This window comes from Dipodomys spectabilis, unplaced genomic scaffold (genome assembly GCF_019054845.1).
Source record: "Dipodomys spectabilis isolate Male_0828 unplaced genomic scaffold, ASM1905484v1 ptg000007l, whole genome shotgun sequence".
In the NCBI taxonomy this organism is placed as follows: Eukaryota; Metazoa; Chordata; class Mammalia; order Rodentia; family Heteromyidae; genus Dipodomys; species Dipodomys spectabilis.
The window spans coordinates 1,276,509-1,294,043 of NW_024870684.1; the positions used below are offsets into that span (position 1 = coordinate 1,276,509).

Genomic DNA, 17,535 nt, shown 5'->3' on the forward strand with positions numbered 1-17,535 from the left:
CAACAGCTATGCAATTGCAGTCATCCTATGTAAACTGCTTAATGACTTTTATCCCTGATTTTCTCATCTGTAAAATGGGATGAATTAGAGAGCATTGACAATATTAGTGACAACACAGTAAATAAAGCAGCTCTTATACCAGACATGTTTAGCACTTGCATATAATCCCAGCAACTCGGGTGATGAAGATAGGAGAATCTCCAGTTCAAGTCCCCTCCAGACAAAGTTAGAGACACAATCTCAAAAATAAAAGGGCTGAGGGTATGGTGCCTAAGGCTACAGGATTATAGAGTGCTCACATAGCATATACAAGACCCAGAGTTAAATCCTGGGAGGGAAGGGAGAGAGGGAGAGAGGGAGAGGGAGAGGGGGAGAGGGAGAGGGAGAGAGAGAGAGAGAGAGAGAGAGAGAGAGAGAGAGAGAGAGAGAGAGAGAGAGAGAGAGTCTATCTGAAAAACAAACATAAATTGAAAGAGCTGGTGGCATAAACTCAAATTGTAGAGCCCTTTCTGAGTACAGCAAGCACATAGGTCTTTAGTTCAATCCACCATTTTTCTGCCAGCTGTTAGGCTACCATAGAAGAGCTTGAATTAGGTGGCTGTTAATGTCACTTGTTTCTCTCTGGTAGAATGGAGCAGTCAACCTTTCAGGGTTTTGAAGTCAGTCTAAGTAGGGTTTAGGCTCTCCCTTTTTCTTAATGTATGACCTTTATGGAGTGGAGTGTGGTGTTTAGCTTGCCCAGCTGTCTGTGAAGTCAAACTAGACAGTATATTTATTTGGAGCATCATGGCAGTGTGTGGTACATAGAGCATATTTGATAAGCAGTGACTATTAATGCCCATTATTGTCCTTCCCATAGTTCCTATATTTGGAGGGATGCGGTCAGCCTTCCGGCTCACTTCCAGCAGGTTCCCATTTCCTATGTTGCTATCCAATAATGAAGACACTATGTTGCATGGAGGTTGGTGCCCAGATTCCCTTAGGGACTTCTCCGTGCTATTGCCTGTACTTGTCATCATTAAGAAATCATTTTCATTCCTGCCTACTACATAATGTTTCTTTCCAGAAATGCACATCTTTGTTCGGATGATTTTTGAGAGGAGGAAACATATTAACAAAAAGCAACTGAAGTGGTCTTCTTCTCACATAATTAACAGAATTTCATTCTCTCCGAGTTTGCTATAAAGACACACAAAGGATTTGGGGGGTCACTAAAGTGGTGAGACCATTCTGACTTAAGCTAGAACGGAGTCCACTGTGCTGTCTGCTCTCTAAGTGAAATGAGATGGGAAACAAAAAGGAGTTTCAGTTGTTGAGTAGAATGGATAACGGCCACACAGAGACATCATGTTCTGATCTGTAGAACATGTAAGTATGCCCTTATGTGGAAAAAGGTTTTGCAAAAGGTAGAAGTTTTGGGTTTCAATTACCTGGGTTATGTGGGTAGCCCCAAATCTTATTTATTGCACTGCCTTCCTGAAAGGCAAGGGGAGAATATTGCAGACAGACATAGAGGAGAAGGCTCATGGAAAAAGAAGAAACAGTGTGGCCAGGGAGAGTCATGCAGTCATGATTAAAGCCTGTTGACAGATACCAGATGCCAAAACACACAAAGCCCAGACTGTACCCCGGAGCCTCCAGAAAAGAGCCTAGCCACTCTGACACCTGGTTTCAGTCTCCTGACCCCCAGCAGAGTGAGGGAATAAGTTCCTGTGCTTCTATCCAATGTGTACTAGTGATACAGCTGACTCGGGAAACAAATTCAGGATGTCAGAGCAAACTGGGCACATGGGGGCCAGGTACTTTACACCAAGGCAGTGTAGGGTTCTTGACCCTTCACAGAGCTGAGTGAAGCAGAAGGCAGTTCAATCTTTAAAATAAACAAACTAGGTTCACATTTTGTTTTCACTGCTTGTGAGGCTCTGCAATTTTGAACAAACATCCAAAATATTCATCAGACGAAGCATGGCTTAAGTCACAGAATACCTGTCTTGCAAGTGTGAAGCTTTGGGTTCAAGCCCAGTACTGGCAAATAATAAAATAAATAATAAAATAAAATTATGAAATTATAAGATAAATAACAAAGCATTCGCAAAGCACCTATGTCTAACCAAAGATGATGATGAGTCTGTCTACAGGCTGGATGACAGTAAGTAGCTCCATCAAGAGCTCTGGTGTAGCCAGGTACCGGTGGCTCACACCTGTAACCCTAGCTACTCAGGAGGCTGAGATCTAAGGATCACTGTTCAAAGCCAGCCTGGGTAGGAAAGTTCATGAGACCCTTATCTCCAATAAACTACCAGAAAACCGGAAGTGGCACTGTGGCTCAAGTGGTAGAGTGCTAGCCTTGAGCTGAAGAGCTGAGGGATAGCACTCAGACCCAGAGTTCAAGCCCCACAATCAACAACAACAAAAAAAGAGCTCTGGTGAGCAAGAAATGGGGCTGGATTTGATGCACTGCAAGTGGGGCTAGAGAAAGCATATTCAATAACTACAAAAACAGCAACATGTCTCAGAGGCTTGCTCTATGCCAGATGGCATGAAAAGTGCTAGCAAAGCAAGCATCATTCTATTAGTGCTCAATAACCTTGTACTGCAGGAGCTATTAGCACTCCCATGTACAGATAAGGAAACTGAGGCACAGAGAAGACAAACTAAGCAAGTTCAAAGCACCAGAGCAGTTAAAAGGTAACACCTGATCTAAACTGAAGATGTAAGGCTTAAACACTTGAATTTGGCAGTAATGGCCAATACACAAGGTACAGGCAGTGGTGTAAACTAAGTCACTGTCCATGAGCCCAGTGTTTCCAAATATGTACATCCAAATAGGTATTTCACCCCCAGAGGTCTAGATTTCTCGCCCAACTTCTTATTTCCATTTGAATTCTCAGTGCACAGATCCAATAGGAAATTCTCCCAACTGGACATAAATGGCTCACCTTTTTGTCCTGGCATGGAAAGCAATCTGTCCACTCTGACCAGTTGTTGAGCTGACATGCAACTGCTGCAGGGCTCACTGCCCGACTTACTCTTCTAAAGAAAGGAAAAGAGCTTTGAATCCCTTTCAAGATGCAAAACTTAAGCAAAGGAGAAATTCTTGCACATGTTCTTCATAGTTCGGCATGAATTGTAAGAAATAGGGCTCCTATCATGGATAGACATCAATAAGGTCCTAGAAGATCTATCTCAACTTTAATGCTATATCAATTCCAGATAGATAAAATGATTATCACTTAGAGAGATGAATTCTGAGGAGAGCTAGCAATTTTTGATAAGGTAAAATAGCAGAAATCCCTGTCTCTAGAAACATGGAGTGTGGAGTCAGAAGACTGAATCTTAACCATCACTGCCTTAGAAAACTTGAGCAAGTTACTTAAAATCTCTGAGCTATCTTCCCATCTATAAAAGTATATGTAAAGTAACATAAGTGGGGTTACTGAAAGGGTGTCAAAAGGCTTATGAACTGTTTCCTAAAATTTAGTTTTAAGTTTTATATGCCGGATATTAGTTATATCTATATCTATAATAATCTTAGGAGGTAAATATTTTAAATGTAAGAATTCTGAAAGTCCTGATAGCTAAGTAGCCTCTGTAGTCATAACCTAGGAAAGACAGGGAATATTTGAACTAGTTGGTTTAATAGCAAAGCTCACTTCCTGTTCCTGATTATGCTATTACCTCATTTTACTAATCATCCTTCAGGAGTAGGAAAGGAGGTAGAAAGGGGTGGGGGTGAGAGTGGTAATACAGGCAAGTGGGAAAGAGGTAGAAACTGGTCTTTCTCCAAGACTGTGATCTTCTCTAGCCCCATACTGCTCCTTCACAAGTTAAGCTTAGCCGGATCACCTGGGGTTAGGTAAATAAGCCACAAACTAACTGTTTCCAAGCCTTTTCCTCCTCCCACAGCATCATTGCTGCTGCTGCAGCTTCAAAACCAGGCAGCCTGCCCAGAGGTTTAAAAGGTCGAATCTTGTGTCAGGACTGCCCAGCCTCTGGGAGCCAGACAGTCTGGACTGTGATAAATGGCAGTTATTTCCTTAGCATAGTATGCAAAGTCAGTCCTTCAAATCTCTCCTGCTAATTATAAGTGGCTATTCATGAGCAATAATAATAACTAGGTTAAAAGCCTAGGAAAATAACCATGGCTAATCAGAACTATAATACTTATCTTTAGCATTGATCTTAGGACCCCTTTAAATTCTAACCAATTTTGGAAGGGCCCAAAGAGCTTCTGAGTGATGACATTCCTAGAATTAAGAATTAAAGATATTTTTAAAATATGTGTTAATTTTTTTAAAATTACAGTAGACCTTTAAAGTGTTACCATAAGTGGTTTTATTTTAAAGTATATTATCAAGAAAAAATAATCAGTGAGAAGAGTATAATTGTCTTCCATGTCTTACAGGTCTCATTAATGTTTGGTTTAAGAAAAAGCAGGATTTTCTTTCTGCTTCTTCATTCAATCTGTTGCTATTATATTGTTATGGTGAAAGTTTATGGGAGAAAAAAATCTTGCTTCACATGGTGATGTAGTTGCAAAAAAAAAAAAAAAGCAGGAATGTTTAAGTATCCTTTTAGATAACTGGATCTTCTCTTTGGCACAACAAACTTTTATATGCATTAGTTGCTGCATGAAGTCTGAAAGCATCTCAATGAACTCTTGCCCTCTAATACATTAAAATCCATTAGTCTATACTTGGAATGGCTCTTGTTCATATAATGATCATTTTTTGTAACATTAAGCACTGAAAATGAATACTTCCCTAAGTATACATATCTTAACACATTATACTGTACAATATGAGAAATCGAAAATGCTAATATCACCAGCAACCTCATCAAGTTCACACTGGTATGTTTTGCTTTTTACATGAAATATCAGATTTTGTCACTGGTAACAAATAATGCTGCTCGGTTTTGATGATAGACTCTCTGCTTTTTATTACCGTGTATACAAAATAGCTAAGCCTGTACAGCCATAGCCTGTCTGGCAGTTATTTCTGTCAAGTAAAATGATGTTCTAGAACAAGTGTAGTCTTATGAACTGAGTATTTGTATCTCTTCACAGTTCATTTACTGAAACCACAGCCCCATTGTGATAGTATTTGAGGATGTGGTTCAGAGGGTTGATTAGAACCAGAGGATGGAGACCTTATACATAGAACTAGTGTTCTTACTAAAGATATCCCTAACAACCCACTCACCCCTTCTGTCGTGTGAGGACACAGTGAAAGACATGTTCTGAACCCACAATTAAGCTCTCACCAGACCTGAATCTGCCGTACCTTGACCTTGTGTTTCCCAGCCTCCTCTAAGCTATGAAAAAGAAGTGTTTGTCATTTAAGCTTCCCAGGATGGGGGCCCGTTTGTTACAAAGCTCAGCCTGAATGAAAACTAGTGGCTACATTGACTTAATTCAAGCAATTGCTTTTCCTCAAGGCAATCATTATACTTTAGTGCTTGGTAAGTTCTTTAGGTATTCTTCTCGGGTTTCCATAGAATATGTAAATGACATTTATTCAAGGCTTGAGGTTTAATAGAATGAATAATTCTTCCTGCTTTAGGAAGGGCTTCTTAAAGCAAAATTTAATTTTTCCTATGAGACTAGTACCACTGCTTTGATTTGTACTAAGGCCACAGCGATTTTATCCACCATCATCAATGCAAGTAGAAACATAATAAAAAATACAACTGATGTCCTTGCGTTATTTTGAAAATTATTTTGAACCTACTGCGAGTTCAAAACCAATTCCTTCATAATACCAAGAAATTATTCACTCTTTTCATTGTGTTTTTATTTGCACTATGGTCTACAGACCATATACTTGAAGGAACTCTGATCTACAAAATGATGTTAGACAATAACACGATAGTTTTACTGCCCTTTTACAGAAAACTTCAGTGTTTAGCTGTCAAACTTCCTTCGCACCTCATTTCTATCACCACTTTGGAGATTCATCATTCCCTGTCATGAGCCTTGCAACACCCAGCCCTCTCATTTGTTCCATTCCTGGTCCTTCTCCATCTTCCATGATTACATTCTGGACCTTCTGCTCTTCTCCCAAATCACTAATTTATGAGTCACCTATTACTTGTTCCTTGGGGCTCTATAAACTCTTTTTATCCTTTCCTTATTGTCTCTACTCAAGAAATCCCACTGCACTTGCCCTCCAACCTGGCTAGGACACCGTTAGCTTAATACCAAAGCTTTTCAATGATACCCCTCTAATGTACATTTTCCTTTACAACCAGTTATCGTTCAATGGAGGGCACCTTCGAAAAATCTTACCTTGATATGTTTCCTGTGTCCCACCTATCAGAAAAGACCAGTCCTGAGTGAGTCCAACTGTCCACGTCATCACCTGAGCTAACTATTGACTATCTTTCAGTCTTATCCTAAGTATTAATTCTTTAGCAAAGTATTTCCTGATGCCAAGTCTGGTTAGATATGTCTCATATGACGTGGTCAACTTTTGCATACCATTTCAACACTCAATTATCACATTTACATAATAAGTATATTTTCGTTTCTTCCACCAGATTCTAAAATCTTACGAATGCAGGGTAAGTTTGTATATTTGTTTCTTAAGTTCCCCCTCACCTCTCCTGAGTAGACAGATGGCAAATGCCCAATAAACATTTCTGAAAAGAAAAGGGATGAAGGAAAGGGCAAAAATAAAACCAACTTCTGGGAAACAGGCAGTGGCAAAGGTTGAGAGATTTGTTTCAGCTCAATGCTTAGTTAGAATCTCATTAAATAAATCTAAAAATCCAATTGGCTCAAGTTTAGCCTGTACATCATTTTTCTGACAGAGTGTACTGATAACAAAAGTATAAATTTTGGAGACATGGAGAGAGGGATGGTATCTGAAGAGAAGGCAAAGAGTAAAAGGGTTTGGAAACAAAAAGGACTTGGGTTAGTTCTGAATTTCACTATAGAATTATCAAGATAATGTCATTATGAACCCAAAGAAACTGCGTTATGATGTCAAAATCAAAGTAAACAATATTAATGGATGGAGGCAAAAGCCTAGACAGAGATGTGCTGTGTTGTTGTCATTTTAAAAGCTTTATGACATGATGTCTAGACAGAGCTCCACTCGGCAATGCGATCATAGCACTGTGGCCGGAGTACAGAGGTACCCAAGGACCATTCATTACATCATTACAGGGCTGTAGCCTTCAGCCAATATCTGAATAACTGACATTTCCTCTGACCATTCCAACAGATTGTTTCAATTTACTTTACTTTTTAATGATTATAAAAGTAATAGATTCTCATTTTAAAGAAAACCCAACAATGATAAGCAGAGAAAAAGAATTACTTCTACTCCAACCACTATGAATATTTGTGTTATATTTTTTCCCATCTTTTATTTCATAGTAAAGTTTAGGTCACACTGCAAATAACATTTTACCTCTTGACTTTTTCCCCCTTAACAAGTAGGGCAGAAATGCAAATCATAATAACTACATATTGTTTTAATTTCACAACAATAGGCCGATCATTGAACACTAGCTTTTCTCTATGCTTAGTTATTTATCTTTTAAAACTCTTGACACATATGTTTCCACAGGAATTCTATACACTTTTAAATGACCTCATTGCTATGGTTGTTACAATTCACACCTCAGCTTCATATGTTGGAGATTTGGGCTCCAGGGTAGTAGAACACAAAAGGTAGCTCCTACTGAAGATAATTACATCACAGGGGGCACCAGGAGTACTGCTGGTTTTTCAGAGTAGGTTGGGCCTAATAGAGATAAACTAGCTCTGAAACAATGGGTTGTTACAGAAAGAGAGAGCTTGGTCCTACCCCATCTTCTTGCTTCCTGTGTTGCCATGTTCTCTTCTTCACAGGCTCTCAGGATGATGCCATACACAGTATTATCATATAACCAGAAGGCCCTCACCAGAGTCAAGAAGTTGTTGCCACCATACACTTGAACTCCAGAAGAATGAGTCGCTATGCCTCTTTACTTGATAAAATACTCAGCCTCGGGGATTTGGTAGAGCTAGTTAAAATGGACTAATACACATGGTGGTGGTGGTGGTGGTGGTGGTGTGTGTGTGTGTGTGTGTGTGTGTCTGTGTGTGTGTCTGTGTGTGTGTCTGTGTGTGTGTCTGTGTGTGTGTCTGTGTGTGTCTGTGTCTGTGTCTGTGTGTCTGTGTCTGTGTCTGTGTGTCTGTGTGTTTATGCACGCCAGTAGTGGGGCTTAAATTCAAGGCCTGGAAGATGTCCCTTAGCTCTTTTTCCTCAAGGCTGGTGCTCTACCACTTTAGTCTACCACATATAAAGAACATTAATAATTCTATGGACTAGAAAATCATGATATATTTATATATATCATATATATCACATATACATAAATTTTGTTGTTGTTGTTGATTGTGGGGCTTGAACTCACTCAGGACCTGGGCACTGTCCATGAGCTCTTTTGTTCAAAGCTAGCAATAGGCTACTTTGAGCCAAAGCATGACTTCTGGTTTTCTAGTAGTTAGTGATAAGAGTCTTAGATGCCCCTTAGTAGATGAATGTATAAAGAAAATGTGATACACACACACACACACACACACACACACACACACACACACACATACACATATATACACACAATGGAATATTATGCCTCCATCAGAGAGAATGACATTGCCCCATTTGTTAGGAAATTAAAAGACTTGGAAAAAATTATATTCAGTGAAGTAAGCCAGGCCCAAAGAAACATAGGTCCCATGGTTTCCCTTATTTGTAATACATCTAGGATAATCTTATTAGATGAGCAGAAAAACTCAAAAGCTATGTACATGTGACCATGTAAGATGATGCTAAACGAAATGAACCCCAAGATAGGACACAAGAGTTTTTTTTCTTTGTTGCTGTTGTTTTTAATGTACAATGTGATTTTTTTTTCTTTTGTATGTTCTTCCCCCTATAGTATATCCCCTGTTGTCACTGTACTTGATTTTGGTACCCAATATCTTGTATATACATTTATCTAATTTGGGGAGAGGTAGGGGAATAACAAAATGCTGAAACAAGGACACAGGATGACCCATTGCAACAATGATACTCACAAGACATTTTGTTGAAATAAACTTTACAACTTCGGAGTGGGGGGGGGAGGTGAGGAAGGGAAGAGATAGTAGGAGAAAAACAAAGCTCAACAAGAAATGTATTCATTACCTTACTCATGTAATTGTACAGCATCTTTACAATAAAATATTTTTTTAAAAAGAAGAGTCTCATGGAGATGGGAAGGTGGCTCAGTGGTAGAGCGCTTGCCTTGCATGCATGAGGCCCTAGGTTCGATTCCTCAGCACCACATAAGCAAAAAGAAAAAAGCCAGAAGTGGCACTGTGGCTCAAGTGGTAGAGCTCTAGCCTTGAGCTGAAGAGCTGAGGGACAGCACCCAAGCCCAGAGTTCAGGCCCCACGACCGGACCCCCCCAAAAAAAAAAAAAGAGTCTCATGAACTTCCTTGTAGGGGCTGGCTTTAAACTATGATCCTCAGATCTCAGCCTCCTGAGTAGCTAGATTTACAGGCATGAAGCCACCAGTACCCAGCCATGACAAATATTTTTAAGGCATCTTCAGATAACAAGAATCTACTCAATTAATCAGACATTTAATATAGAGCTCTTAGATTCAGAAATGGTTGATTCTAGGCTTTAGTTTGCTTCTAGCTTACTGTGTAACTATGAGAAAGTTGCTATAACTGTCTGACTTTTAGTTTTTTCATCTGCAGAGAGAGCACAGCCCAAAAATTTATTGCAAAATTTCTCAAAGTATGTTCTATAGAGTACTAGGTCTCAAAATACACATGCAGGTGTGGGTAGAAGGGAAAAAAATGGACAAAGTCTTTTGAATAAACCGTCTGCGATGTTCCACTTGTGGAGATTTAAAATGCCTAATAATGTATTCATATCCCTTTGGAGTTCTGCATTTTACTTTGCTTACCCAAGCATTCCCCCAATATTTTTGAACAAAGGTAATTTCTTTTTCATGCAACATTTGTAAGACTGTAGGTACAGTTGATGAAACACTAATGTAACAAAAAAGTCTCTGTGTGTATATGTGTGTGTGAGTGTGTGTGAGTGTGTGAGTGAGTGTGTGTGAGTGTGTGGATGTGTGAGTGTGTGTGAGTGTGTGGATGTGTGAGTGTGTGTGAGAGTGTGTGTGAGTGTGTGGATGTGTGAGTGTGTGTGAGAGTGTGTGTGAGTGTATGTGTGTTGTGTGTTGTGTGTGTGAGTGAGTGTGTGAGTGTGTGTGAGTGTGTGGGTGTGTGAGTGTGTGTGGTGTGTGAGTGTGTGTGTGTGAGTGTGTGAGTGAGTGTGTGTGAGTGTGTGGATGTGTGAGTGTGTGAATGTGTGTATGTGTGTGTGTGAGTGTGTGTGTGTGTGGATGTGTGAGTGTGTGAATGTGTGTAAGTGTGTGTGTGAGTGTGTGTGTGAGTGTGTGAGTGAGTGTGTGTGAGTGTGTGTGAGTGTGTGGATGTGTGAATGTGTGTATGTGTGTGTGTGAGTGTGTGTGAGAGTGTGTGTGAGTGTATGTGTGTGTGAGTGTGTGTGGTGTGTGTGTGAGTGTGTGTGAGTGTGTGAGTGAGTGTGTGTGAGTGTGTGTGAGTGTGTGGATGTGTGAGTGTGTGAATGTGTGTATGTGTGTGTGAGTGTGTGTGAGAGTGTGTGTGAGTATATGTGTGTTGTGTGTGTGTGAGTGTGTGTGAGTGTGTGGGTGTGTGAGTGTGTGTGGATGTGTGAGTGTGTGTGTGTGAGTGTGTGTGGATGTGTGAGTGTGTGTGAGTGTGGATGTGTATGTGTGTGTGAGAATGTGTGAGTGTGTGAGTGTGTGTGAGTGTCTGTGTGTGTGAGTGTGTGAGTGTGTGTGGATGTGTATGTGTGTGAGTGTGTGTGCGTGTATGTGAGTGAGTGTGTGAGTGTGTGTGGATGTGTATTGTGTGAGTGTGTGTATGTGAGTGTGTGTGTGTGAGTGTGGATATGTGTGTGTGTGAGTGTGTATGTGTGAGTGTGAGTGTGAGTGTGTATATGTGTGAGTGTGTGTGTGTGTGTGTGTGTGTGTGGATGTGGATGTGTATGTGTGTGTGAGTGTGTGTGTGCACCTGACAGTACTGGGGTTTGGACTCAAGGCAGCCCACTCTCACTTGTTTTTTGTTTTTGTTTTTTTGCTCAAGGCTAGTGTTCTACCACTTGAGCCACACCTCCATTTCTGGCTTTTTGGTAGTTAATTGGCCTTTTCACAGAATGTTCTGCCCAGGCTGGCTTTAAACTATGACCCTCAGTTCTCAGCTCCCTAAGGTTGCTAGGATTACAGGCGTAAGCCACCAGCACCCAGCAACAGAGACTTTTAAAGTCCATGAAACATGCATTTGACTCTAGTTTCTGCCATTCAATTTGTCTTATAGCTGAAAAAAAGCTGTTCTGAGTATGGAGTGAGACTGTGTAGGTGAAGCTCGCACAGAAGCCTGGCATTGCCAGTAGGTTTCTTCTCCTCTCAATCGTACACATTCTCATCAGACCCCTCCATCTCCATCAAACTATCCTCTGTAGTAAAGTGGGGATTCTGGGTCTAATTGGTGCCATCTTGACCACATGGTGGATAGGGAATGGGCTTAACTGGTGCCGTCTTGTCTTTATGGTGGAGGAAGGTGTAGTCCCACCTCCAGGTGATGGGCCTGCCTGAATTAGAAGCTGAGATGGGGGCTTGGGCTATAGGTTATTGGACCTGTCAGTCCTATGCTTTGAACTCTTGAGTTTCCTGTGATTCTGCCCTCAGACCCTGACTCTATTAAGGCCCAGACCAGCTCAAGCACCATTATGCCATGCCTCATGTTCCCACGTCTCTCATCTGGTCATCATAGCATCCCACTTCACCTCTCCATTGGAGTTGAGCTAGTTTGTTGGTATTGTTTTTCTGCTGTTTCTTTCTTTCCCTGCTCTCATGGCTCAGTTTTCTGACAGTGTTAAGTGTATCCAAGGGGCTGCAGGTCTTTAGGACCAGTTACCAACTTTCCAATAAAGACTCACAATTTGACCTCTCAAAATGTGGCTTCTCTGTTTTTCGCGAGTGAGTTCCCTTACAACAGCAGAAAGCTGTGGGCGGTTGAGACATTCCTCGTGTACCTTTAAATGTAGATTAGCATGTTAGGTAAAGGGCTCAAAACTTAGAGTCAAATATGCAACCTGCAAGGCAAATACTTGACTCCAGAATATGGCCAGCTCGGCAAGTTCGAAAACAAAATAATTGATGAGCTACCAATCCTGGGCCAGAAGGTCAGAAAGCTGATCTCTGATTATTACCAGGGGGACCTCCTGATAAATTGGTTCAGTTTATATTCAGAGCTGATTGTCACTAATTATATAATCCTGAGCCAGTTCTTTTCAGTTACATGGGAGCTACATCATTAAGTAGAGGTGTTTTTTTAAATAGCTCATCTTATTTTATTTTGATATTATCACTAAGTAGTTATACAAAGGAGTCGCCATTTAACAAAGCAGTTTATGAATACAAGGTATCTTGATCAATGTCACCCCTTTCAACGTTCTCACAGCCCCCCCCCTTTGCTTACTCTTCTTAATTTTGTAGGATATACACTGGATTCTTATCTGCATTCAATCCCACTTCTCCTTTTCATTCATGCCCTTCCCCCCTGACCACATCCCACACTTTTCCAGTACCCACTTCCTGATGTTTCATTTCGCAGAACTCTGATTTTGTCTTTTTAAGGAATGTGAGTTCTCCCTAGAATCTATCGTATTTCAGTTAACAAATTTGTAGACACTTACATAGTGCCCAATGTATTTACTTATAAGTTCAGAAGTTTCCACATGTAAGGGAAAACATGGACCCTTTATTTCTCTGGGCCTGACTTACTTCATTTAACATAATTTTTCCAGGTCTTTCCATGTTTTTAAACAAATGGTACAAAATCATTCTTTCTAATGGTTGAGTAAAATAAGTAGAGGTATTTTAAACTTGATTTTGTGAGGGTCCAGTCTTCAGCAATCTTCTTGCCGGGGTTTTCTGGCTTCATTATACTTGTGTTCTGTGAAACAATATTTTCTTTATAAAAAATTTCTTCTCTGGAACTTCTTCACTCATGTACCTCCTTGCTCTCTTCCTATCTCTAGGACCAATTCTCTCTAACCCCCAAAATCCTTCAGAGTTAAGTATTGCATCTCTTCTGTTTGTGATTTTCTCACCTTTATTGAGGCAAGATTCATTTCGTGTGCTTATGTTTCGTACACTTAGCCCTCCAACCTGGACCACGCTTCTATAATCCTGCTTTGTTTACCCAACGGCCACATTTCGTACCTCTGCTAGTTGCCTCTGTAGCAGGGAACACTTAATGATTCCAAGTGTAAACTCTTCATTTTCTCCTTCAGCCAGCTCTCCTCCCAATTTTGCCAATATTATTTGGGAAGCCACTTTAGCAATCAGCTGCTCAAGCCAGCTACCTAGCCATGTACGTTTTTTAGGGTCTCTCCGTTTCCCTCACTCTCATATTCCATCCTTTGGAAATTTCTGTGAATTTTACATCAGCATGCATCCTACTGGATATTATCTGTTTACTTCACTACCTTAGCTTCTAGCATACCTACAATATTGAGTAATTAGATGAACAAATGAATGAGTGAATCTCTGTAAACCAAGTAGAATCCCATACTGAGTTTTAGTTTCAAGGACGTACTGTCTTAAGTACTTGCATAACACTATCTCCTGCACATACTGCTAATCACACCCCACTCATCTGGCCAAACCTTGCCAACTCTGTTAATTCCCTCCAGAGGACTCTTAAGACCTGCTTGACTTTGATCATCTAGCCCACTGTGCCATGAAAGTAGGACTTCTTACCCTTGAGTCCTATCCTAGACTGGTAATTCTGGCAGACGGAGATCATGGTTATGTGTACTTCATCTCTGAGCACAGTACTCAGCATTCAGTGAAATCTCAATAACAAAATTTTATATCAATATATTATCTCATTAAAATTGCACAATAACCCCAGAGGTGCATAAAACAGATGCATGAAAGCCAGGCACTGGTGGCTCACACCTGTAATCCTAGCTACTCAGGAGGCTGAGATCTGAGGATGGCGGCTCAAAGCCAGACCAGGAAGGAAAGTTCATGAGACTCTTATCTCCAATAAGAAAACCTGAAGTGGTGCTATGGCTCAAGTGGCAGAGCACTAAACTTGAGCTGAAGAGCTGAGGGACAGTGCCCAGGCCCAAAGTTCAAGCCCTGTGACTGACCAAAAAAAAAAAAAATCCATGAGAAAAAATGACTTACTATGGGTTGTTAATAGCAAAACCAAGATTCAGTAAAAAGCTCTTTGACACTAAAGCTTTTGTATTGTTCTAGCATTCCAAGAAGTAATATATTATAAATTTCCAATCAAAGAGAAAAGAAGAGAATTAACTTTCTACAGGCATACTGCATATCAAGCTCTATTCTCTGGCCTCAAAGATACATGCTACTATATTTCTTGCTAACTCATTTTGCCCAAATTCTTGAACCAGTGATCTTCCTGATCTCTGCTTTCCCAGTAACTCAGATTACCAGAGTGTGCCACCCTTATGTGGCCAGAAGTACAGCTTTTTGAAGGCAATGGGATTGTCCCTAAGACTACATTCTTAGAAACTAATCTCAGTGAGCTAAAGAACAGAAAAATTTAAAAACTTCTTAGCTATGCATATCAAAAAGTATTCTTTCTAAAATAAACATTTTTATGTTATGTGTGTTTTTATGAAATACATAATAGAGAGCCACTGATTTTGCAGCTAATCATTATAATTGCTTTCCATCACCATGGCTTTAAAATGTTTTCCTCAAACAACCCCATATTTCTATTAAGCCATTGTAATAAGCAAGTGTTAAACATGAGCCTACAAAAATAAATGTGCACCATTAAAAATGTAAATATGTATGATCTGTTTTCCATGTCAGGGCTCATAGGAAATTTTATCTTTGGGGGGAAAAAAAGTGTTATTTCTAAAAAAAGAAAGAAAAACTTTAAAATCTGTAATTTATCAAGAAGACCCTTGCCAATTGGCACATTATAAATGTCTTCTGTCTGGTTATTGTCAAGCATCCAAGCAAATGAAATACCAACAGATAACAATAAAAAATCACACACTATCATTGGCAAGTGCTTTCACTGAATGCTTCCTAAGTACTGGGCATTGTTCTACGCACTTTTCCTGCATTTAATTCTTGCTCTTACTTCCCTCTCATTTTGTAAATGAGGAAACTAAAGCTCAGAAAAGTTAAATAAGTTGCCTGAGATCACAGAACTAGGAAATGTCACTGCCAGAACGAATGTGGTAGAAATATTCCACCATGTAGTTTCCCATTTTTCAAAACCAGACACACTGGCAGTAGACATGAAAACTGCGTGATTTCCTTCTGCAGCACTTTGTACAGTATTTAATTGGTTCCCTTCTGCCTTGACTTGAAATTTGCCTCTTCACTGGTCTGTCTTGTTTGATAAGTTCATCAAACATCAAGGCTCTTTGTTCATTTTCAGAAAGGATTACAATGATAAGCTTTTATAATTAAGACTATCTCAGCAGAGATTTACTTTACCACAGCTCTCTTGCCTTTATCTCCTAATTATTAGAGATGAATTTTCTGATTTTTTAAAACTTGTATTTGCTTTAGATACAAGTTACCAATTAACGGCTTATAAAAATGCCTCCCCCCCTTCAGAATTGTTACTTAAAAGAATTCTCTTTGGCTCTGACATTTAAAAGCAATAATGATCCAAAATTGAATCAATGAATAAGAATTTGAATAAAATAACTATTTAAAACTATCAATGTTTACGAGACAGGGAGTGTTTAAAAGCTGTCCCAATGAAGAAATAAGGGGACTGTTTAAGTACTACAAAATAGTTTATGTTAACATTCAAACAAAATGAAGACAAGTGGGAAATCTCAAGGTACTAGAATGGGTAACATGCAATGTATGTATGAAAATATCTCTTGTTGATGCAAAAAGTAAACTCATTTTTAAATAGAGTCTCTAAAGTCTCTTGCCTTTCTCAGAATAATTTACATACATGATTTAATTTTATCCTCCCAACCACTGGGAAGTGGTATTCTTAGGAATCTTTGTGGATATAGTAAGGTGGAAGTTAAATGTCTAACCTCACTTAAGAGAACTACTATTAGTAAGTGCCTACACTGTGCTACATCCATTTAGATCAAGTATCATATTTCATCTTCCATAGGAGGCATAACATGAATCAAATTTTACAGACTGGGAAACTGAGAATTAAATAGATTAGTTTATTGCCCCTCTCCCTGACACTCACACAGTAGCCAATCAGTTCCTCTATGCATGGCCTTTTCCTGGAAAGGATTACTGGCGAAGAGTCTGTTAAAAAGAGTCAATGTTAAATCCTACATAACCCATTACAAACAAAAAAGAATCTTCTCCAGTGATGGCTAGTTTTCAGAGACAAAGGGCCCACTTACCGGTTCACCTTCTCTTGGGCAATTATTCCAGGCTGTCCAGTCATCAAAGACAAGATGAAGAAGGCAGTAGCGAACATCTCTTCTGAAAGCCACACTCTTACATTAACTGGAAGAAATAAAACTATTTATTTAGGGAATTGGAGTAAATGGTAAATAAAGGCTGGACTCTGTAACATCTACAGAACGTTCAAAACCAAAAGAACTCATTCAATTCCCATTCAGATGTGATTAACTAGTAACCAGAGTATTGATTAGTCAAATACCTTAAATGTAGCCCAAATACCAAAGGCCATTGTCCCATAGACCTTGTGGAAACCAATATCCATGTGGTTAGGAAAAGATGGTACTTAACCAGCACCAACTTAGCAATGAGATTTTATTTCAAACCAAGATACAGTTGCAGAAACCTGGTCTTTTTGAGTGGCTCTGGGAACTTCTTAGGTCAGCTCAGGTTGCCACAAGTAAAACAGGGTTAATCATGGTTCAAACATAAGCAGACAGTGGAGATTTTACTTTCTATTCTACTTTATATTGTGAAATACCTGAAGCCTGAGAAATGTATGTCATTCACTGGATCTTTAACTTATCATATGTACACTGGGTTATTATGACTGTTAGAAATATGCTCTCCAAGAACCATTTGAGTCAAAACAATTGGCAAAAGAATATAGAATTGTCTCAGCAAGGCAAAGTTTACTTCTTCAGAAGGGTGCACCATCAGCCAAAAGTCTGGCAAGAAAGCACTTGAAGCAGACTGGCTACCCACCTCTTATTTATCCTAATGCAGCAGGCCTTGCCCCTTTGCTCAGATTGGTTGAGCTCAGGTTCACAATCTACTTGTGATTGGCTAGTTTAAATAGAGTAAACTGTATTTACATAAGGTGACTTTGCAATAAGGTTAATAGTACACAAGTGACCTCAAGATATACCTGCACCATCTGTTATTTCTTGAACAATCTGAAGTATGTCTTAATTACAGCTAGGAAAGAAATAATTTTAAGACAAAACCTTATATTTCAAAAATCTTATCCCAAAGAAGCT

At 39.6% G+C, this 17,535-nt stretch overlaps 1 protein-coding gene across 1 annotated transcript in view; it reads right to left on the reverse strand.

Annotated features, from left to right (window-relative positions):
- C8a (complement C8 alpha chain) overlaps nucleotides 1-16,571 on the reverse strand; it is a 52,413-nt gene extending 35,842 nt beyond the window's left edge. Inside the window, exons 1-2 of the mRNA XM_042699259.1 lie at nucleotides 16,495-16,571; nucleotides 2,940-3,033 (exon numbers count right to left, since the gene is read on the reverse strand). Coding sequence (XP_042555193.1) covers nucleotides 2,940-3,033; nucleotides 16,495-16,571 — 171 coding nt within the window. The remainder of the gene's footprint in view (nucleotides 1-2,939; nucleotides 3,034-16,494) is intronic.
- Between the last annotated feature and the right edge of the window lie 964 nt (nucleotides 16,572-17,535).